Raw genomic sequence first — 24,702 nt, forward strand, 5'->3', positions numbered from 1 at the left:
CGAGAGGGATCGAGGGGTTTCTAGAGCGATAAGAGGAGTATAAAAGAGAGGCGTTTGAGTTCGAACCGAGTTCAGTGTAAGTTCAGCTACGGTATAATCAAGTTTTAGTGTTATATTAATAAATTGTTACTTCTGATCGCACTCCTCACTATTTTTTATAATTTAAACATCCTACATTATTTTATTACTTTCTCTATTTTTTTCCTTTTATTCTTTTCCGTTTACGAATTAATTCGGGTATTTTCGAATTATTGTCAAACCCATGGGATTGACCAGAGATACAATGAAATTCACGTAATTCACGTAATGTTTATAAACACAGCTCAGATAAGAAACGATAGGCTTACTGATAAGATTAATTTGATATTAAATTTGTTATTCTACAATTTGGAAACCAAACTTTTGAGGTCTTTTTATGCCTTTATCTTTTGTCTTTTAGTGTACTAGAATTCAATGCTAGATAACACTTTCTAATTACTATCCTTGGTGAATATAAATCTACATGAAAATAATATCTACATGCTACTTCGAAAAATGTTGACTATAGTGGACTAATGTTTTAGCAGATGAAAAATTTGTATTACACCATACCTTTCGGAGAGTTTCATCTTGTGGGAACCTACAAGAAAAAGTAGCTACAGACTTATAAAAATTAACTAATATTATAAATATAATAATTTCTTTCTTTCTTTAACTTTGATTTCAACTATTGATATAATATGTACAACAAATCTTTATCTACGCAAAGAAATAGACATAATTTAAGGTTATGTACTTACTTGTAAAAAGAATTGTTATTATTTTCGTTAGCTTGTAATTTAAAACAGCTAGCGCATCAAGTTTTCATTATTCACACACGTGCTTGCGAATATTATTAACAGACAAAGATTTTACATTTTATTTTTATTGAAACTATAAGACCGAAGATATGCCAGAGAGTAAAGACTGTCATTGACCATGACTTTATCGGACTTTAACCTCTATGACATAACTTCTCTTACGTCAAAGTAAATATCACTCTTTCGTGGGAAAGAAGAAGAATAGTGTGACTACTCTTCTTAAGTTCCAGTGATTGTTTCGCTTGGATTAAGCAAGTCGTAATATACCACACCCCAGCTGATCCCACCAAATACACAGCATAAGTTTTTTTCCGTGAATATTCGGTTTTGCTGTTGATGTTGACGCATGGCTTGGTAATCCCCATGATTTTCTTCTTTTTGGATTATCATAATGTATCCACCTTTCATCACCAGTGACGATTCGATGTAAAAAACATTTTTTTTTGTGCCTAGCTAGCAGCATTTCACTCACGAATAATCGGCGTTCAACATCTCTCAGCTTTAATTCGTATGGAACCCAATTACCTTGTTTATGAATCATTCCTAACGATTTTAAACGATGTGAGACTGCTTGCTGAGTGACTTCTAATGTAACAGCAAGTTCTTTTTGTGTTTAAGATGAATCTTGTTATCGAACAATTTCTACAAAAATCATCAACAAGTATTAAGTTAGGAACACACGAAAAACTAAATATCGCAGTTTCTTAAAAAAGAATACAAAATTTAAAAATAGTTCCCTTGTTAGAATTACTCCCTTATCAGAAATTAGATCTTGTTTATTTTTATTTAAAATTTGTTGTTATTTTAAACTTTTATCTAATAGTGTATACTATTATACTAAACATGAGGATTATTAAAAAATTTATTAATTATCAAACTAATTTATACGATTAAAAATAATAATAGAATTATTATAAAATATTAGTAAGCTAGCGTTCGTGGTGTGAATTCAGATTTTTTAACTGCTCTCTAAGGATTCTTTTTAACGATGTCTTTAACTATCACAATATTAAAACCTTAACAAAAAGAAACTAACAATCGCAATTAGATTATCTATAGTTGTGTTCCAATATAAATACATGATTTTAGGGAAAATATAATGCAAAATTATAATTACTTAACGGGAATAAATTTTACTCGAAGTGGTTTGATAGAGTTTAAAGTTAAACCTGTTGCTATTTCAACATCATCAATGTTATCGACTGGTTCCAAGTAGAAATTTCGAACTATATGAGCTACTATCAGTTTAAGCTCTAACATTGCATATTTTTGACCTATAATAAAATAAACACGTAAATAGGAAGTTACATTTGTTAGCAGTACTTACGACATTTACCAATACAATTTCTTGGGCCTGCGCTGAATGGAATATATGAGTAAGGATAATGTCCTTTAACATTTTCTGGTAAAAATCTATCGGGATCGAAAACATTGGGATCTGGCCAATATCTTGGATTTCTGTGTACGCTATATATGTGAACAGCGCATATCGCTCCCGATGGGACTAAATAATCATCTAAAAATGAATTAATTATTTTATTGGAATGATAAAGTTAAAATCCACGTAAAATGTAACTATATTACATACTTAGTTGCAAATCATGAGTTAAAGTACGAAATATACTATGAACGCTTGGATATAAACGGAGTGATTCCTTTATACACCTATCCAAGTACGAAAATTCTTGAAGATCTGCGATCGTCAGATTGTAATCATCTTCAAGCATAATTGTGTTCACTTCGTTCCTTATACGTTGCTACGAATAAATATTCTATCAATTACACAATACAGATACTACACGAATGTTTTAATTATTTATTGAATTGGAAGGAATACCTGGACATCTTGGTGTTTCGCAAAGAGACTCAAAGCAAACATTAATGCCATTGCCGTTGTGTCGTGACCCTAAACAAAATTTCTCACATTAGGTTACAAACTAAATTTCTGCTCCTCGCTACTTTAAGGTACCGATTCTAAGGAAGGAATGTTTCAACGATAACGTTTAATGTTTCTTGTAGTTTAAACATTCTCCAAAAGGACCTAATCCTAACACATAAATGTTCCCTTGACCCATCAGAGATTTTGCAATCGATTGAAAATGAAACGAGATAAGTTATTCTTCAGAAATGTGTTTTTTCAATAGTTTTACCTCAACAAAATCACAATTAAAACGCATCGTTTAATAATTGAATCTTTTGTAAATGAAAATATTTAGAAAAATAGCAGATAGAGTTTTTTACAAATGTTTTTGAAACGGTGATTTGGAAGAAGTTTCGCTAGAAGAGCTGTTTGATAACAATCCAACACAAATACCCTAAGAGTTTTTCAAAGCGTTATATGTTGCCTTAAAATACCTGCATGTAATGAGAACAATTTATAAGGATAGGAAATAAGTACAATATAATTAATAAAACAGAAATTAACCTTTTTAGTTATTATTTTCTAATATTATCTCTTATTATTTAAATTAAATAATGAAGCTTACCTCAAACATAAAAGTATCTACTTCCTCTTGAATTCCTTCGTCATCAATTTGATTACCATTTAGAGAAGCGTCTATGAGTAGATCGAGCATAAAGAGTCTCTTTTTATGTATCGAATCTGTGAAATAAATTTATGAACAATAATTTTTCGTAAAATAAGCATTTATTATATTACAATAAATAAAATACTTGTATTTGTTTCTTCCGAGTTTTGAAAGGAAGTGTCGAAATTATCCATTTCTTCAAATTGGTGTAAATATTTTCCATTACTTTTTTCGTGAAATCGTTTTCTTTCAGCAATTATCTATAATAAGTGTAGCAATTTGAAAAATTTTAAAGAATTCATATAATTGTAATTTGAGTTTTTTGCGGATTTGAGGGACTAACTTACGTCTTTTGAAAAACTATGTAATGTGTTCAATACTTTTCTGTGAAGTCGACCAACTGAAGAAAGTCTAAATATACAGTGTATATAGTACCAAGGTCTTAATAATCTGTCAAAACAAAAGTATTTCCCTTTCATCACATTCCTTCTCCTAATCGACTAATACACTCTATAGTAACCGAAATATTAATTACCTGTATATAGCAATTTTTCCGAAAGTGTGAACAGCTTCACGATACTTAGATCCAATTTCTTTTTTTTCCTTTAAAGAGGTACCGAGAGCAGTTTCTACAAGTGAGCTTGCATAAATCATGTTTCTTCTTTAAATGTCAACAAATAAAGAGATAGCTCTCGACTTACCACATATTATATTTAGTGTATGTTGCGTAATGAATGTTTGTAAATTTTTAACAATAGCGTCTCCTTGTCCTTCTTGTTTGAAGGATTCAACTAGGCAGTGTGCCTCTTTGTTGAAAGTAGTAACACTATGTTCCAGAATTTTAAAGTGGAATGCGGGTGTCAACATTTTCCTCCGTTTTTGCCATTTCTTACCTTACAAATGATACAAATCATTAAATATGAAGAAATATGTAAAGTTTTCATGATTTTCTTGAACTATCACCTGTACTAGTCAGCAATCCATAGGATAACCAAGGTCTCAACAAGTTATAAGCACCTTCTTTATCAATATTTTCCGTGCTCGTCATCAGAACCTGTCAATGAAATTTTTTTTTTTTTTGACAAAATTTCGCAATTGGTTTATGTATAAGGATTATAGCGAAAATGGAAGAAAAAATTTAGCCTTCTTCTGTCATGTAATCATTTTACCTTAATATCATCTGGATGAAGTAGAAATACTACAGAATACATAAGGGTCCAGATTTTGTAAATAGGAAAATATTTATTATTTAGTTCCCAAATTTTTTGAATCACATAATGTGCTATAGAAACAAAATGTTCGTCTTATGTAAATATAGAATTTGGTAGAAAATTATTCATTTAAAAGAGTTTTACTTCTATGAGAGCTTACAATCCTTTAAATGAAGCACATTTCCAATTATGGGATATGATTTTGGTCCTGGAAGATTGTTAAGTATTCTTCCAATTCTTCCATATCTTATTTTGCAGTGCAAAACAAATAGTAATAGAATTAAACTTAAGAAGATCGTTAGGAACATCATATCTGAAAAATAAGTAAAATAATTGTAATAAATGTCTTTTAAATAGATAGTGAAAGTCTGCACAAAGACTAAAAGAAAACATGTATTTTTTATGTTTTTTAACATACGTAAAAATAAAGAAGAGTTAACAAATATAAATATAATATTCATCAGATTTACGAAGAAGCTAAAAAACTGACGATTGTATTCATTGTTACTAGTATTATATAGACTATTTTTTTATCTTTGGCGTTGATCTAACGTAAGACGAAACTGAAAAAAATTGCGAAGAGAAAATTTCAGAGGAAACGCGTCTAAACACGCAAAGAATAATATTAAAGTTTAGAGACATGAAATATTCCGAGATTAATTAAAAATTGCATTTACAAATTTATGGAACTGGTAATTGATACATATATGAAAATTACAAAAATATTTAAAATTTTATTAATTATTAATTCTTAAAAAAATTAATAATTATACTTGTTTCTACACTTCAGTTTCTGCGATGCCAAAGACCAATGCTGAAATTTGTTGGAGGTAGCTGGAGTTCGGAAGAAGCTAAATATGCAGCTAAACTTTCACAGCAAGGAGTGACAGTGCCAATAAAAAGAAAAGTACAACCGCGGAACGCAGTCGAGCTTTCAGACTACGAAATAAAAAAAAAAGTGCGGACAACTCCTTACGGGCTTTGTAATTGAGACTTCTTTATTGCATCATCACGATTATATACAGGTAATGATGTTGTATAAAATAGATGATATCGTCAACTTTCTGATTCGAAAAGATATAAACGCTAATAATAATTATTATTTGTCCATTTTTTGTTTGACATTCAGCAACAAAAGCATCACGAACTGATGTCGTAGATTCAGCATATGCTTGTGACTGTTGAACTATAATTGCTATACGTAATATAAGTGATAATTTGGATAATTAGAATTTGATGCTATTTTTATATGATTGATTGACTGATGGAGAGCAAAAGTACTATTGTAAAAGTATACTACTAAGTATACTGAATACAAATTATGCGAAATAATGTGAAAGACGAAGAGAATATGTAGAGATACGTAGTGTACTGGTCGGCGGTCCGTTATTAAGAAATCGGTTTGGTATCGGTAGCCTTGCCGGTCTCTTATTTGTCCTTATCTTTTCGAGGAAGCCCAAAAATCAATAGAAGAAGCTCCCCTTTATCGTTTTTCCTTCCGGCTCGCTTGATCGTGTTTGTGTGTGTATGCATGTTGCTCAATGATGTATTTTTTTCAATATAGCTTAACACGTTCACGCCGGGGCGAAAATCTGCGTTCTGCCGCCTGAGGCGGGAGCGTCTTACTACGTTACGCTTCGTATGGCGGGGCAGTATCGTTGCTAGCTACGCCGCCCCACGGAATAGTAAAGTGTGACCCACAGATGGGTCACCCCGCCCCACGGGAATGGACAAGTGCGACACATCGGTGGGTCATGCCGTACATCATGCCATACATATATATATATATATATATATATATATTAGAACTTTTTATTATCTTATGAAAGGATACTTACAATTATTAAAATAGACTAATGAAAAACAAGTTTAAGTTAGGATTTCGGTTAGGATTTACCAAGTCTTTTCCCTTGTTCTATCTGAAACGCAATACGTGAATAATTTCTCAAAGATTAAGGTTAGATATAAGATTTATGATGATGTTAAACTTTTTTTACTGCAGATAAAGGGAGTTGTATAATTGTGCTTAGCACATTATTTGTAGTGGGGATCACCAATGACCTCAGAGACGCTATAGGCTATTTGTGTGATTATCAGTTACAACAAACAAGTAACTGAAAAAATATTTTAATTCCCGATCTTAGAATAAAGTTAGCGATGTATTTATTGAAATATTCTGAAAATGAAGTTATCATTTTATCAAATAATTGCGTACAGAAAAAATGTCGTTACATGTCGTGCATATTTTCCTTATATTAATAAAATTATTATTGCATGTTCTATATGTCATTATTTTCTTCAAACCTTTACAAAAACGTTGGTACCATTTAAAAATTAATTAGTACTACTGAATATTAAAGACTTCCAAGTTATTTGTACAAATACTATATTGGTATCAGCAATCTTTACGTTTGTAAGAAATAAATCATAAATTTTATAGTATATATTTCGATTTGCATGAAACTTTACTTATTTAATCTACAGATTCGTAACTCTATTCAATGTTAATAAGATGTTGGTAAGTCTTGTATAATATACTTATTATAATTAATAAAGTATTTAGTAATAGTTATTCGACGATATTAAGGAAGTCTTTGTTTGTAAAACATTCATAAAATGAAAGATGGAATTTAGTTTATCGTAACGAGCTAATAAAATTTGTGTTTTTTATTTTCGTTTCGTTTTGATGGAGTAAAGTTTCAATGGCAGCGTGCTTATCAAATCTGGTATAAAGTATCTCTTATCATAGTAACATTTGAGTGGCTTATAATTTATAAGTTTTGTTATTATCGGAAGTGATTTTATTTTTAAGAACTTTTTTTCTAGTTTTTTCTTTAAACAATCGAGATAGTCTTTGAACTCTATATTTTTCGCAAAAACGTTTCTACTTATGCTTTAATTTTTTTTATAATTACGTTATCTAAGCGAATAGCGTATATTGTAGCTCTTAATCAAACGAATTCAGTCGTAATTTACCATTATTTTCTTTTTTAATCGAACCTATTTTTTTGTATTTCGCGCGCGGAATCTCATATTGATAGTTTCATAAGCATCCTCGCATTTTAATTCGTAGATTGGGCTGTCCGTATCGGTATAAATAATTTTACATTTTTCCGGTAAGCGAGGGATCATGTAATCGTAATGAATCTTGTATAAACGTAATTTAGATTTATTTAATATGCACATTTCTATGTAAAAGGGTTTGAAAAATTTTATTATAATGTCATCTATTTTGACCGCGATTAAATTTTCGGAAAAAATTGCATTTTTACCTACTCATTGGATTAGCAATTTAAATTCTTTGCGATTACGAATATTTTCCATTTGTTGTTGTAGCGACACTTAGAACAAAGCTACACAAAGGGTGGCTGTATCTACGCACAATCGGTCTTACACGCGAGCAGTTCCAAACTCGACTGACCCCGTGTCTTACGCGTTGCAAGACCAAAGGCACCACTCCCACCCTCGCTGTACGATTCGTAAAGACCGTAGATTCTTAGCGTATATTCGAAATACGCGCTTCTATTATTAAAGGAATTTTGAAATAATAATATATTCATGGCTCTAGATATTTAGCGATTATCGTGGTGCTGTTATTCGCTCCTCCCCACTCTTCAAACCGCAGCTAAGCATGCCCTACTAGGTCCATTAGTAAAGACACTCGTCCTATTCTTCCACTTGATGCCCACGAGGACAGATTTTGAGTGACGGGAAGACGATACATACAGGCAAATCTTTCACTTACGCGCGAGAGGTATATCACTGCGAAATCGGCACACCGACGAGAAAGAGAGTAAGCGAAGTGTAAAAGAACTCTTTACATTTCCATAGACAAGCGAGTGGTGAGATTCATTATTGTATCTATATACAAACGAAGCGAGCGAGAGATGAGCCGCGTGTCCAATCTTTGGAGGACACCATTCCTTATTGTATCGAATCCATCAACCAGGGTTTTTAAGCCGCAAAGTCTTTTCCTGACAAGCCAATGAAGTATTACACTTTCTATTGGATCAAAAAAGTGTTTTATTTTAATTTAACCCTTTTTCTTCCTCATCGTTAGCTTATCACAATCGCCACAGAACTCCATGTTGGAGAATTCTACACCCAATACACATACTATATGCAATCTACTCTGCTAACTTACCTACCTCAGAGGAAGTAACTACGGCAATATTTGCGGACTATACAGCTTTGTAATCATCGGACTGCGATCTCTTCAACGCGACTGATATGCTTCAACGTCATTTGCGAATAATAGAAAGTTGATGTCACAAAAATGGCGTGTAAATATAAATAAAAGTAAATCGGCGCATATAACCATCACGCTGCGTAAGATCACATATTCTCCTGTGACCATAAATGGAGCAGCTATATCAACCAAAGATACGGTCAAATACCTAATGTACGTATGTTTATTCAAGATATCGTTTGCTGACCAAAACAGGTTCCGTTGAACGGCCTTGTCCACGAATGGCAAACCTATGACCCGCGAGTCAGATGCTGACCCTGATAATGAACCGACACTAAAAATTTATAATATTCTATTAAATGTATGGGAATGTTTATCAAATAATTTTAAATCAATTAAGAAATTTGCTCTTTTAACGATATTTGGATCAACGTATTTCTGTGAAAAATTATTCTTGTAAATGAATTTTGTAAAATCGACGAAAAGAAATAAGCTTGGGAATGTGAAAAACTAATGATTGCGCAATACAGTGGTCCCCTCTGATATATCAAGCTCGGGGCTCTGGTTCCGAGAAAAATATTTCACAGAGTAAGAGGGACCCCTTTCCTTTCGAAAGAGATGAGGCTATAAAAGAAGAAGGAATACAGAAAGAAAGAAGGGATACATATGTTGGCGTAGGCGCATGCTAAAAGATACTATTTTGCGTCAAGAGTGGGAAAAATGAATAGAGAAGTAGAGTAAATTGAGGGAAAGTAATATCTTACAGACGGATATCTTAGAGGAAGACCACTGTATAAACCTGATATTAAAAAACTATCCGAACATAAACAACAGAAGGTTTCTCAATAAGATTACTACAATTTTATTCCTAACTTATGGCTTTCTTTTGATTCTCAGTTCCCAAAGTTGATTCGCCTTCTCCCTCATACTTCCAAGGTCACCTCGCTTATTAAATACTGACCCACGAATTAGCGCTGCAATCGACGATAAGCCGAAATTGACCCACGCATCCAAAAAAGTTCGTCATAACTGGTCTAGCCTATAACTCTATCATTAAGGCTGCTCGTTCTTTTTTCTTTAATTAAATATCACGGACAAGAGTTTGTACGTGCTTGCCTGAAAATTTTAGAAAAGTTCATTTTAAGTCGCGAAAAAATAACAACGTATTTTACCAGTCCTCAAGCTTTAAGTTCTTTTATACACTCCCGCTTAAACCTAGAAGTTTTTTTCTTCAGGCATTGTTTTCACTTTTATAATTTACATTTTAAATTTTGTTTTTAGAACATTATAGATTCTGAGGGGTACAATTCACGTTGTGTTATCCCTTCACTGGTGGTGCGAACCACGCTACTCCGGAACATTTTGTATTTACGTTTCCCAAGGATAGTTTAGGAATGGATGTGACTTTAGATCTCCGTTATCGTGTAAGAGCTCAATGATGGATAGAACGTATTTTCTGAGATGTACACAGTGAAATGCATATGCTGTTACATATGTACGGAATATGTAATAAAATTAACGCATATGCATTATACGGAAATTATGCAAAATAACAAACACATTTTCGATAAATATAAATGATGTAATAAACTTCTGTCCAAATTCAAAATCTTTATTTTCTTCTATCTAAAATAAACATTTGCGTTAACATCCGCAGTCTAGTAATAAAAAACTAATAGAAGTAAACGGTTACGCTCCGATACGCAATGAACTTGTGACACTTTCTACAATAATATTGAAATCCATGTTTATCAACACTAGCTAGCACAAGGACATTCAGTCAGAATAACGACAATCAAATCATTTATAAAATTCCATCACTAACGATAAAGTCACATATTTTTATAAGATATTATTGTTTACGTATTACGAGAAATTCTAATTAGTGCTATTAACAATGACACCTATTATCAAATCAATTCCACACAGCAGTACAACTATTATACTCATTCCAATTTGAAATATTTCAAAGTTATCTACGATCACAACACAGTACAACGAGATTAATAAATAATCAAAGATTAACATTTATATAGAGAGTTATTTGAATACTTGGATATTAAGATTCGCTTGTATTGATAAGTTTTCGGTCACTATTGAACACTTTTAAAAATGGATTGCGAATTGAAAGTGGTGTTGCACAGATTATGGGTAAATTTTAGAAAAGGCACAAGTGTTAACAATACTGCAGAAGAAGTTCTGTCGTTGGATTATTATAGTTTCCTGACGTATGTTTAGCGACAATTGAATTCTGGTTTATTATTTTCATTTAATATGATATTTATTACCCTAATTTGTGTGTATCCATTAAACACCATAAGTAGTAGTGATTGTATAAAATTTTTATCGCAATTAATAACAACGAATTCTTTCTGGACTACTGCTCATTTTATGGATGCTTTAAAAGTTACCAGTAAATCTGTATATATGTAGTTATATGGAATATCTTTGCTACGTCCATATTTCGTAGGATGGTCTAAACTTTAGTAGAGAGAAAACACATTCTCCGTTTAATCGTTAGTAAATACGGACGTGTTTATCTACCGCTCTCGAGAATATAAGTATTTAAATAATAATTACGTTGAGATACAGTGTAACGTACGTTTGGTCTACATCGCAGATACAAGGGTGAGCGACCAGTGTACCAGCGAGGTAACACTTCACCCACGCGGGTAACCGCGTGGTCAAGCCTATGGCAAAAAGTTTTGACCATGGAAAGTAACAATATCCCACCTCTTAAAATCGTTAATAACGGAAACAGATTCATTATTCAAAATACCGAAATAGGTCAACCGTCGATGGAAGCAAAACAATCCTCAAACCATGCTCGAATAGAAAAGAGAATAATCAAAATAGATAATAGAAATTCGTGTATGGAAAGTGAGATGGATACAGACTCGAAAGATTCGCAAAACTGGATTCCCGCTAAATCAACCAAGTTACAAAACTCAAAAAAACGCAAGATAAGTGAACAAAGAAACAATAATAATAACTCTTCCGCACCATTACCAACAAAATTGCTCCAAGACATACCAATAAGCAACTCTTATGATCTACTCGACGATTCAGCATAAACTCAAAACACTGCAGGAAAAGCAGTAGAAGAAAAAAAAGCAGTAAAGCCACCACCAATATACATCAATGCAAAAATCATTGACCCTCTGCTCGAGTTACTGGATGAAACAGCTGGTAAAAACAATTACGTAATAAAACAACTTAAGGACAACCAAGTGAAAGTACAAACTACAACACCAGATACGTTCAGAAAGGTAATAAATGCACTAAAAACTAAAAACGCGGGATACCGCACGTATCAAGAAAAAAACGAGAAGAGCTATTAAATCGTTATTCGAGGACTTCATCCCAAGTCCAACATAATTGAAATAACAAATGAATTGAACAAAATTGGCCACAAGCTAAGATCAATAAATAATATAATAAAATTCGATACCAAACAGCCGCTACCTTTATTTCTTATCGAACTAGCTCCTCAGGATAATAACAAAAATATACGAGGTTAATACCCTGCTTAATACAATGATTAAAGTAGAACCACCAAGAACTAAAAGAGAAATACCTCAATGCACAAGATGCCAAGCCTATGGGCACACAAAAAATTATTGCAACAGAAATCCTGCATGTGTAAAATGTGCAAAAAAACATTTAACAGCACTCTGTCCTCAAGAGAGCAGAATCGAAAAAGTCATATGTGTAAACTGCAACGGTAACCATCCAGCAATTTACAAAGAAAATTACTGCAACAAAAGCTGTATCCAACGCTGAGAAAAAAAGTATTGGAAAAACCTTTTCTAGACGATCCTTACGAAGAAACATACTACAATAAACAAAACATAAATGCCAACAGGGATAATACACCGATAGTTGAACTCAGCGAATCAAGAAGAAGCTACGTCGAAGTAACCAAACGTGCACATACAAATACAAAAGACATAAACTCAGAGGAGACATCGGACATTAAAGAACTACCAAAACAATCTATTAAGAATACAGATATCATTATCACAATGATAATGGGCAAAATTCTCTTTTAAAACAACACACGCAACAAATCACCACAATGCTACAACTATTAACAAAAACGCTACTTAATAACAAATAATGGATACACAAATAAAAATAGCGGTTTGGAACAGCAACGGATTACAACAACGAATTCGAGAAACCAAAGCATTCATATATACGCATGATATAGACATTCTACTCGTATCTGAAACTCATCTCACAGACAAAAACTATATAAATATTCCATACTACACCATGTATGACACAAACATCCTTCAGGTAAAGCGCATGGTGGAACTGCCATAATTATTAAGAACGAGATAAAACATCATCTACACAGTAAAACAGACCACGATTACCTTCGAGCCACCACAATTACCTTAAAACCTCAGGGTAATTCAATTAAACTATCTGCTATCTATGCACCGCCAAAATTTAAAATTACAATCGACTAATGGAACAACTTTTTCAAGGAATTAGGTAATAAATTTATAGCAGCTGGCGACTTTAACGCCAAACATCCAAATTGGGGATTAAAAACAACTTCACCAAGAGGTAAAATTTTAAACTCCTACATAACAAACGCAAACCTAGACATTCTCACAACAGGTGAACCAACATACTGGCCATCAGCTTCTAATAAAACTCCCGACTTAATAGACTTCGGCGTCCTAAAAGGCTTAAACCTAATGCACTTCAAAACCGAATCATCACTTGATCTCAGTTCAGATCATTCACCTATAATAATAACTTACCATAACAAACCTATCCTATATAAAAAATCACCAACGCTGTGCAACGAAAGCACAAATTTGGTGATCTTTAAAGAAACTTTAGAATCCAAATTAAACTTTAACATTCCGCTCAAGACCTCTTTACAAATAGGAAATGCAGTTAACAACCTAACAGATGCTATACAAGAAGCAGCGTGGGCATCTACATCCCAAAATGTTTTATCCAGAAAAATTTCGTCATATCCTAGCATTAGTTTGCATAAAATAAAAGTAAAAAGGCAAGTTAAAGCTTGGTGACAGAAAAATAAAACAAAGAGTAATAAGAGATTACTAAACAAAGTAACCAAAGATGTTAAGCAGAGCATACGGGATCACAACAATGCAGAATTCGAAAGATACCTGATATCACTTTCACCTCACGAAGATACAAATAACTCTCTCTGGAAAACAACAAAAAGATTCAAAAGACAAGTAAAATCAATACCAGCCATACGAAATCTTGACGGCTCATGGGCTAAAAGCACAAAAAAAACAAGCGGAAACCTTCGCAACAAACCTAGAAAACATATTCACAGCACATAACTTCAATATTCATACGTGCACAGACACTAACGTAAATGACGTCGGAAGCAAAAAACAATCACATGTAAACATTAATAGCACAACAGCCGAAGAAATTAGAATGCTAATATCAGGAATCAAAATAAGAAAGGCACCAGGTTACGATCTAATAAATGGCAGAATACTAAAGGAACCGCCACCTAAAGCAATAAGGAAGCTCACAAGAATATTTAATGCAGTATTACGAGAGTCCAGTACTTCCCAAGTACTTGGAAACTCGCGGAGATTATATTGCTCCCTAAACCTAATAAAGATCCGACTGATGTAAACTCATATAGACCAATATCGCTCTTACCATTACAATCTAAACTGCTGGAAAAAATAATATAGAATAGAATGAAAAGAATAATTTCTGTCAAAAACCTGATTCCTGACCATCAATTTGGATTCCGAAACAAAACTCTACCGTTGAACAAGTACACGGACTAACTAATACAATAATAACAGCTTTAGAAAATAAGGAGTGCTGTTCCGCCGTATTCATAGATGTAGAAAAAGCTTTCGATAAAGTATGGCATCAAGGATTACTAACAATAATCAATAAACACTTTCCACACTCGTATTAAAAACTCCTAACATCTTATCTTTCCGACAGGACATTCTACGTAAAAATAAATAACACTCATTCGAACATCAAATTAATCAAAGGGAAGTATCCGCAGGGAAGTATCCTCTAGCCAATGTAAAATCGTATGTATGAGACGACTTGTAGTATTTTCTTTTTTTTCCGTAGTAGTGCTACTAATTCAATGGTTAAGAGCAATTAATAGATGTGTTATTCTCGTCAACGGCCATACCGCGATGAAAGTACTAGTTCTCGTCGACTTCTCCTCGAACCGTCGAGGCGAGTGGATCGTGCGGGAGCTCGTACGTGAGTGAAATCCGACGTGAATTTTCACGGTTAGTGCAAAAACTGGATCGACCAGTGCTATAATAAGAAAGAAATTATTATAAAAAGCAAAGAAAATATTAATCTAAGCATCGATAATTACTTTCGATTAACATGTCAGCCTCCTACAGAGGAGGCGGCAGTAACGGATGTATATATAAATAGTAGTAAAATGGACAGTGATAAAACTGAAATGGAAACACAATGAAATACAATGGCCAAAAAACGCGCTCGCTTGAATCCGAAAGCTAAAATACCCGTGAAGAGGGATAGACAGGGGGAAAAAGCATATGAAGACACCGATAAACAAAAACCTCAGAGTGTAAACGAAGAAAGTACTGACCTTTGGCGTTCAATAATGCAGAAAAAAATTGACGATCTTTCGGAGACCATCGAAGACCTAAAAAAAGTGAACGAAGAATTAAAGAACGAGAACGAAAAATTGAAGAAAACTGAAAAGAGAAGAACAAGCTCCACGCCGGCTTCAAATATAATTTCTGAATCGAACAGCGTAAAATCATTTAAAGATAATATAAAGCTTAGTAACAGATTCGCTCCGTTAACCCCCAAGGACGATGTAGAAGCGAAACAACAACAAACCGAAGTAAGAAAACAAAACACCGATACACCGAACAACCGCGGCTTACCGCACAAGAACGAACTACGGAAAAAAAATGTAAACTACCTCCGATAAACATCGTTGGAAAAAACGCGAAAACGATAACGACAGCTCTGAAGAAAGAGCTTAAAATCGAGGAATTCTATGTGAGAGACAATGGAGAAAACAAACTGACGGTGAACGTATATAGTTACGAAGACTACGATAAAGTCAAGGCGGCCTTAGACCAATCGAATACAAGGTATTTCACGTACACCCCAAAAACCGAAAAGAGTCAAACGTTCATCCTTAAAGGAATGAACAATATCTTCGAACCAGAAGAAATTCTTAATGAGCTAAAAGAAATGAATATTAAAGACCTTGAATTCACCAAAGTATCGAGATTCACAACAGCTCATGCATTGAAAATGAACAAGAAACTTCCAATGTTCATTGTGCAGATATCGGCAGCTAGCGTATCCTCAAAATTGCGTAGCATTAAATATGTCAACTATCAAGTCATAAGATGGGAAAAATTGAGAAAAACCGAAATCATCCAATGCAAAAAATGCCAAAGACTCGGGCATGTAGCATCCAATTGTAACATGGGGTACTGATGCGTCAAATGTGACGAGAACCACGAGCCAGGTCAATGTAAAATCAACAAACAAGACAAAGAGATAAATAGAGAAATCCTCTTCTGTGTATTGTGCAACAATCATGGACACCCTGCATCGTACAAAGGCTGCCCGAAGAGACTAGCATTGCTAAACAAAATCAAAGAAAAGAAACGAGTAGAACAAGAAAGGAGGCAACATAAAATCATACAAATAAATAACTATGTGAGACCTAACCTCCGATACTCTGAAGTCGTAAAAAACAACCCGACAAACAACAGAGTTGGTCGCAGAGAAGAATTCGCCACTAACGTTATCCAAAACCACCAACCGATAACAGAAACACAAAAAATCTCAGAAATAGCCGAAGACGTTAAAAAGACTCTTATAGAGGTCTTCCAAAAGCAATTTGACTGGCTTAAAGAGAGAGTCATCGAAAATTCAAAACGTATGGACGTTCTTTTTGATATCATCGAACAAAATGACAATGGACACGCATATTAATAAAAAAATAAAAAACCGACAGCAAAGACTCAACATAGTCAGCATAAATGTAAACTCGCTCATACAAAACTACAGAAGAGCAACTCTTCTTAAATTTATAAAAACACATAAACCCGACATCATTCTCATAAGTGAAACCAAGCTTAATAACATCCATAAAATATCATTCCAAAACTACGACATCATAAGAACAGACAGACCAAACTCCATTCAAGGTGGGGGTACCGCTATAGCAATAAAGAGAAACATCAAGTACACCAATATAAATCTGCAAGCACTTACGAACTCGAAAATAATAGAAACAACTGTGATAAAACTTAACCTCACCGATGGCGTTTCGATATACATAATTGCAGCTTACGCGGCAGGTAACCACAAGAAAGAATTCCATCTCGAATTCGCGAAAATGTTCCGATACCTGAAACTGGAAGCATCAAATAACTATTACGTAATAGCAGGCGACTTGAACGCGAAACACCAACACTGGAAAAATAACACATGCAATCCAAGAGGAACATTTCTCTTCAATTGGCTGCAAGATAACGACATAGAGTATAAAGCTTGTCTAAGGAGCACAGATATCCCCTCATTTCCCAGAGGAAACTCATACATAGATATCTGTATAGCGGACTGTAGATTAGAGTTCCACAACACCGACAAAGACGGAAACTTGAAATGCTTACTCTACGATAGCGACCACAACGCGGTATCGATGACGATCTCAAAAAAAAAGGATACTCTCTTTACTCTAGAATAGCAAGACATCTTACACTCTACAGACGAACCGACTGGGACATATTTCGAAGATTTCTAAATAATAAGTACTCTTGTGATTGGTTTTAGCTAATGATGAGGAAGGTAAAGGGTTGAATTAAAATAAAATTAAAACACGTTGTTGAGCCTATACAAAGTGTAATATTTTATTGGCTCGTCAGGGAAAAGCCTTGCGGCGTAAAAACCCTGGAACATAATTCTGATATATTCTAACATTACAATAATGAATATATAATATAATAAAAATATGTATATAATAATAAAGAATATGTTATTTAATAGCGTCTAAACGCTGCGTAAATAGAGTAAATTCGAAGAAGAAATTCGTATAAAACGAGAAGAGACAAAACACGCGAAGAAGCCGGAAGGTCAGAAAGACGCGTAAAATTTAGGGAAAAAGCTGCTATATTTGAACGATTAAGCAAAGATTTAAACGAACATCCATATATATTACGTTGGTTACATTATTATTCAACTTCACTTGAACGTTCAAACAAATGAGAAGAAGAAGAAGAAAAAAAAGCAGAAAAAAGACCAGAAGAAGAAGAAGAAGAAAATGTATAAGAACAATCAAAAGCAGAAGCAGAACAAGAAGCTGAAGAAGGAGAAGAAAAATAAGCAAAACAAAAAGAAGCAGCAGCAGAAGCAGAAAAAGCAGAAGAAGCAGAAGCAGAAACAGAAAAAGAAGAAGAAGAAGAAGCAGAAGAAGCAGAAGAAGCAGAAGAAAAAGCAGAAGAAGAAGCAGAAAAAGCAAAAGAAAAAAAACAGCAAAAGCAGCAGAAGAAGAAGATGCAAAAGAGGTAGCAGAAGCAAAAGAAGAAAAAGAAACGGTAAAAAAAGCAGAAGAAGAAGCAACAAAAAAGCAAAAAGAGAAAACGCAAAAGAGGAAGAAGATGCAAAAGAAAAAGAAAAAAAAAGTAGAAAAAACAGAAGAAAACAAAAAAAAATAATGAATTGCAGAAGAAAAAGAAGCAATAAAAGAAGAATCAGAAGAAGCAGAAGCAGAGAAAGCTGAAAAAAGCAGAAGAAGCAAAAAAAGAAGAATCAGCAGAAGCAGAAAAAGAAGCAGATGTATGAGCAAAATTAGAAGTAGAAGCAGAATCGAAGGAAGCAGAAGCAGAAGCGAAGGAAACAGAAGGACAAGCAGAAAAAGCAGAAGAATTAGTAGAAGTAGCTTAATAAACGGAAGATGAAACAGAAAAAATAAGCAGCAGAAGAGTCAGATGAAAAAGCAGAAAAAAAAGATTAAAAAGCAGAAGATTTAGAAGAGAAAGCAAAAAAAGAAGCAGAAAAAGCAGAAAATGCAGAAATAGATGCAGCAAAAGAAACAAAATAAGCAAAAGAAGGAGCAGAAGAAAAAGCAGCAGAATAATCAGAAGAAGAAACAGATGAATCAGAAGAAGAAGCAGAAAAAAAGAAGAAGAAGAAGAAGCAGAAGAAGTAGTAGAAGTAGCAGATGAAGAAGAAGATTTAGAAGCAGTTGCAGAAGCAGAAGCAGAAGAACTAGAAAAAGCAGGAGAACCAGAATATCTAGAAGAAGCAGAAGAAGCAGAATATCTAGAAGAAGCAGAAGAAGCAGAAAAACCAGAAGAACCAGAAAAGAAGAAGAGGAAGTAGAAGAAGCACAAGAAGCCCAAGAAGGAGCAGAAAAACCAGAATTATCAGAAAAGCAGAAGAATAAGCAGATGAAGCAGAAGAAGCAAAAAAAGGAGCAGAAGAAGAAGCAGAAGAAGATGAAGAAGCAAAAATAGGAGCAGAAGAAGAAGCAGAAGAAGCAGAAAAAGCAGAAGAGGAAAAAGAAGAAAGAGAACCAGAAGAAGCAGAAGAAGAAGCAAGAGAAGAAGCAGAAGAAGCAGAATAAGCGGAAGATGAAGCAGAAGAAGAAGCAGAAGAAGGCGAATAAGCGGAAGATGAAGCAGGAGAAGAAGCAGCAGAAGAAGAAGCAGAATAAGCAAAATAAGGAGCACAAGAAAAAGCAGTAGAAGTAGAAGAAGCAAAAGAAAAAGTACAAGGAGCAGAAAAAGAAGAAGAAGAAAAAAAAGCAGAAGAATCAGAAGAAGCAGAAGAAGTAGTAGAAGTAGCAGAATAAACGGAAGATGAAGCAGAAGAAAGAATCAGCAGAAGAGTCAGATGAAAAAGTAGAAGAATCAGATTAAAAAGCAGTAGAATCAGAAGAGAAAGCAGGAAAAGAAGCAGAAAAAGCAGAAAATACAGATAAAGATGCAGCAAAAGAAGCAAAATAAGCAAAAGAAGGTGCAGAAGAATCAGAAGAAGAAGCAGAAACAAAAGAAGAAACAGATGAATTAGAAGAAGAAGCAGAAGAAGAAGAAGCAGAAGAAGAAGAAGCAGAAGTAGCAGAAAAAGGAGCAGAAGAAGAAGCAGTAAAAAAATATATGGCGTCCAACCCAAGATTGAATACATGGCTTATTTATCGCTTATTCCGAGAATAAATATACAGTAAGATGTCTAAACGAAATTCTCATGGTGAGACAACCAGCTAGTTATTTTCAATAAAACCCGAAGGAAAATTTTGTTATCGTTTTGTAAGAGCAACAATTATGAGAAAGGTAACGATGTGTACGGACGCTCTACACTTCTTTAACGACGCGCTCGGTGAGACATCTTTTGGTACTTTTATTCTCGGAATGAGCGATAGATAAGCTATTTCTCCGTCTTCTTGTCAGTGTTGTCATTGTAGGTGTCCAGTCCGGTTATAATTGATTCTGATCGTAAATGGAGATTGATCTGTAGCTTATCCTCTTTCGCCTGTTGCGTCTTTCATCGGGTACAGGTATATTTTTTATTTGGAAGACTAGAAAAGAAAAAATAGAGAAATATTTTAAATTTAAATATTAATAAATATGAAACATGCAAAAATGCAAACTAATAAAATCACTATATCGGTAATATATTTGTTGAACGACCGACGCCTTGTATCGGTACTCCGGTAGTTTTCTTGTCGTTGAAAATGCACTTATAGGTGGATGAGGAATGAGGGTAGGTGAAAATAAATTAAAATATATTTTTTGAGCCCAGTCAGTACTAATAAGTACGATTTATTTGGCTCGTTGCAGGGAAAAGCCTTTCGGCATAAAAACCCTGGTTGAAAATACAGTTGTTGTTGATGTGTCGCTGGCTTGCCTATCAGCAGCTATCGCTGATGATGTTAATCCAAAGCAGAATATAATTCTGACCACGTGGCCTTCTTCTCTTGTTCCTTTGTTCCGCTGATGTAGTAGCGCAAGAGTGTAGTTCTCTTCGAGGTGATCGCTCGCAGGTCTCGTGGTAGAATCATGTTGAAGCGTGAAAGCACGAGCTTTTATAGAAAAACCCGTAGAAACCGTAGCTGTCGATGCATATGATTTAGGCCAGTCAACGCGGGCCTAACTTCCAGTTTTTTAGCTAAACGCGTGCATCTTTGTCCTAAGGGTAAGTTGACGACGCTGAATCGAATGGTGCTAATTTTATTTAAATTTGATCCCGAGGTTTTGAGAAAAAGGGTAAAAAAGGGTAAAAAATGGCCTTATCTTAGAATCTAGGCATTTAATCGAAAAAAGTTTCAAACAAAAGTTGTAGAGAATTGAAAAATACTAAAAAATATTCTATGAGTTATCTTCGTATTTTCAAAAATAAGCGAATAAAATTGGATTGAAGATGGGAAAAAAATTTTAAGAGTGGGAGAAAGCAAGCTTATCCCTCCGTCGCGTTTTACACGCGAGCGAGCTAGTATGCGTGCGAGCGTCCGTGTGCACTAATCACAAACGAAGGATCTTCGGCAATCTTCGGGACTCTCGGTCTTGAATGAAAGTGCGAGTGAGAGAACAAACCAATATTTCTCTCTTTTTATTTATCACGCGATAACGAGTATTATTGTCCTTGGCCATCGTTTGTTGAGCGATTCTTGAAAAGCAAAGACGTTAGTACTTAGGCTAACGCACCACTCGATAATTGCTCAATTTTTTTCGTACAATTCTTAAGACCTCGAAGATGAATCAGAATATATTACTGTTTTCTTATAACATAATAAAAATGAATTAAAATTATGTATAGACAAAAAATAAATTCCACGTTTTTAGAATATCCTTTCATATATATCTTGAATTAATTTTATGCGTGGATATAAAATTCTTCTTTTTCAAATATGTATTTAATTTGATAAACTAATAAATTTTTACGAGACAAAAAGTCAGTAATTTAAAATTTTATAAAATACATAATTTAATAGGAAAAATATTTAAATTTTAAATTTCGTCTTAAAGAGAATACGTATTCAATTTAATATACAAATAAATTTTTGTGAGGCAAAGAATTTATATCAATTAATTATTCTAATTAATTTTATGGCGAGGCACAAAATTAATTCATTATTTTTACTCTCAACTAAATAATAATAGTTTCTGCTAAAATGAATTATTTTTTTTTTACTCAAAGTTCATTATTTTTGACAATAAATAAAGAAACGGCGTGCCATAAGCATCAAGATTCGATTTAAAAATGCCGCGCTTATACGCCGATATATAGATATACAAAACGCTCGACGCTCGATGTCCAAGACGTAAAATTTTTGCTACCGAAAGAAAAAATATAAAAGAGAAATATCAGAACGCTCAACAATCGATGGCCATGGACAATAATACTCGTTATCGCATGATAAATAAAAAGAGAGAAATATTGGTTTGTTCTCTCACTCGCACTTTCATTCAAGACCGAGAGTCCCGAAGATTGCCGAAGATCCTTCGTTTGTGATTAGTGCACACGGACGCTCGCACGCACACTAGCCTGCTCGCGTGTAAAAGCCGACTGAGAGGCAGGACTTGCTTCCCCACTCTTACAATTATTTTCCCATCTTCAATCCAATTTTATTCGGTTATTTTTGAAAATACGAAGATAACTCATAGAACATTTTTTATGTATATTTTAATTCTCTACAACTTTTGTTTGAAACTTTTTTCGATTAAATGCCTAGATTCAAAGATAAAGCCATTTTTTACCAATTTTTATCCTTTTTTACCCTTTTTCTCAAAAACGGCACCTCTTACCGCAAAAAAACTAGCACCATTCGATTCAGCGCCGTCTATTTACTTTTATATCAAGTTCTTGCCCTCTTTCCTGAGACATGGAGGAAACGGCCCTCGTTGACTAGACTATGGGGTGGCGTGGATGTTCGGAAAATATGTATGGCTCGAAATCCTTTGTTCTCGGCGTAGAAATATCGTCCAGATAAAATCTCGCTTAAATTAGGAGTCGGGAATTTACACCTCACAGAAGAAGCCAAAATATATCCGCGCAAATTTCTCCAACGTGAAATCTTCTGGTAATTGTAATAATCTAGTGATAAGAAAGATAAGGATTAAATTAGAATAACAAATAAAAAACCTAATCGAGCTAATAGTAATAGAAAAATTTGATTGACTCATCAGAGAAAAGCCTTACCCTGGATTATTATACAAGTAATACAGGAATGAACAGCGTCCTAGCAACGTTGAAAACGTATCTGACCTCTCGATAGTTACGGCGCTTCTCGCAGCTTACCTGGCTTATATACAGAGGTATAAGAGGTGTCTATATATCGTTCGTATAAGGAGATACAGATGATGCCTATATTTCGCTCGTATAAAGGGGCCTTGTTTTCGTTTATTTCGTCTTACGAGAGGTCTTTATGTGTAGCCTCTATCCGCTGAGTTTTCCCATGTGAAGAATAATAATAAGATGATCTTGCTTCTAACCGAGATGTATCCTCGTGGATGTCCGACATAAGAATAAGAAAAAACTTCTGGTTAGCTGGCCCAGCTGTGCTGCATACAACGAAGTGAAGAGAGGGGATACTGATCGTCAAGTTCTACCGCTTGATGGCAGCATATTACTAATATCATTTGGCGCAAAATTTGAAATAGTTTTTAGAGAAAATAAGAAATAAAACTGATTTAAATCATTTTCTTAAAAATGAATCATTTATAAAATTAAAAATTATTCAAAACCGAGTGAAAAAATCCGATTGAGAATAAATCAAGAAGAACCTTAAGTGTTATTTCTTTTAAAAATAATATATAATAGAGTATGCTGCGTAATATATCGTATGTTTCGGTTGTGCTTTTGAGTGAATGAATGTGTGAACCTATATAAAATAATAATCGAACTGGATAAAAATACGATGGTTAAATTTAGTATTCCTTTTGTGAATTCTTACATTTCAAAAAAATGAAAAACCCCGAATTATCTGGGAATGAGGAATTGATGCAACTTTTAAATCATTAAAACCATCAAGTTTATGTTTTGATCACTTTGATGAGCGTGAAATTATCAAAAACCATGAAATTATTTGCACAGGTAAAAATATTAATATATTACTACTTCTTTTTTCTTTTAGTATTTTTTTGTTGAAATGATTGAAAATAATATACCTACCTTTCTTATATATCTTTCTTTCTTCCTATGCAACGAAGCCAACGTCATTTCAATTAATTTTTTAATTGGTCATTATACCTCAAGAAATATATTTTTTAATTGAACTTATCTTTGTTCTCTCAGCTTGTCATTTTTATTTTGTTCAATATCAACATTTTTACGCCAAGCGATCTTGGTATAATGCTGCCGTCTGGGTTAAACTTGACTAAAACGGATTCCATTAAAATTTCGAAAGTTCAGGAATGATTGAGGCGCGCATTTTAAATATACTTTAACAATAGATATATGAAGGTTTTATTCATTATATGTATATTATTTTTTATTGACTTACAAACATTGATTGAATGAAAGGTGGTGTAGAGGAAGTACTTAATATTTACGTATATCTCATTACTTCTTCTTCTTCTTCATTCTTTAGTTTAGGCAAGTTGCCTGTTTCGTAACGACGTTTTTCTGCCTATTGCACTGTTAAATTGTCGCACCATCTTTTTTGTGGGCGCCCCGTACTTCTGCGGCCAATCGGTGACTTATCCCGTGCAATTCTGACGATTCTTCTGTTGTCCATTCTGCTAATATGTTCGTTCCATTCTTTTTTTTTTACTTATTCCGAGGCAGAGTGTCGTTTCTATGAGCCGCAATTTTTTTTTTTACGTTGGGTAGGGGGCTAACCTGGTCCAACAACCTTCCTCCTTTCCCCGGGCTTAGGACCGGCAACATGATCGCTGATCTCGATCCGCCCAGCGATCATGCAGGCGTAATATCAGATAATA

At 33.9% G+C, this 24,702-nt stretch overlaps 1 protein-coding gene and 3 long non-coding RNA genes across 8 annotated transcripts; 3 read left to right on the forward strand and 1 right to left on the reverse strand.

Moving 5' to 3' along the window:
- Positions 1 to 3: 3 nt before the first annotated feature.
- Positions 4 to 762, forward strand: LOC122521652. 2 transcript variants are annotated; one of them, XR_006304809.1, is made up of 3 exons: positions 4 to 303; positions 440 to 486; positions 564 to 762. It is a non-coding gene; the product is annotated as an uncharacterized LOC122521652 (long non-coding RNA). The 2 variants fall into 2 exon arrangements; XR_006304808.1 differs by having other exon boundaries at positions 567 to 762.
- On the reverse strand, positions 206 to 7,990 carry LOC122521649 (cytochrome P450 4C1-like). Of its 4 annotated transcripts, none has more exons than XM_043642489.1 (14): positions 7,855 to 7,990; positions 4,739 to 4,891; positions 4,537 to 4,649; positions 4,331 to 4,421; positions 4,069 to 4,260; positions 3,903 to 3,996; positions 3,715 to 3,817; positions 3,513 to 3,627; positions 3,326 to 3,441; positions 2,677 to 2,745; positions 2,428 to 2,596; positions 2,176 to 2,355; positions 780 to 2,113; positions 206 to 619 (listed from the first exon to the last, which is right to left on the reverse strand). In XM_043642489.1, the coding sequence occupies exons 1-13, from the start codon at positions 7,856 to 7,858 to the stop codon at positions 1,953 to 1,955; spliced, it is 1,560 nt and encodes a 519-aa protein (XP_043498424.1). In that variant the 5' UTR covers positions 7,859 to 7,990; the 3' UTR covers positions 206 to 619; positions 780 to 1,952. The 4 variants fall into 4 exon arrangements, with proteins under 4 accessions (XP_043498424.1, XP_043498426.1, XP_043498427.1 ...); XM_043642491.1 differs by having other exon boundaries at positions 7,851 to 7,990; XM_043642492.1 differs by lacking the exon at positions 7,855 to 7,990 and adding an exon at positions 5,942 to 6,342.
- LOC122521651 lies at positions 5,232 to 5,917 on the forward strand. The gene is made up of 3 exons (XR_006304807.1): positions 5,232 to 5,270; positions 5,369 to 5,603; positions 5,708 to 5,917. It is a non-coding gene; the product is annotated as an uncharacterized LOC122521651 (long non-coding RNA).
- Positions 7,991 to 8,138: 148 nt separating the features above from the next.
- On the forward strand, positions 8,139 to 10,376 carry LOC122521653. Its single transcript, XR_006304810.1, has 3 exons — positions 8,139 to 8,568; positions 8,639 to 8,980; positions 10,049 to 10,376. It is a non-coding gene; the product is annotated as an uncharacterized LOC122521653 (long non-coding RNA).
- Positions 10,377 to 24,702: the final 14,326 nt, after the last annotated feature.

Source organism: Polistes fuscatus, unplaced genomic scaffold (genome assembly GCF_010416935.1).
Source record: "Polistes fuscatus isolate 324 unplaced genomic scaffold, CU_Pfus_HIC Scaffold45, whole genome shotgun sequence".
In the NCBI taxonomy this organism is placed as follows: domain Eukaryota; kingdom Metazoa; phylum Arthropoda; class Insecta; order Hymenoptera; family Vespidae; genus Polistes; species Polistes fuscatus.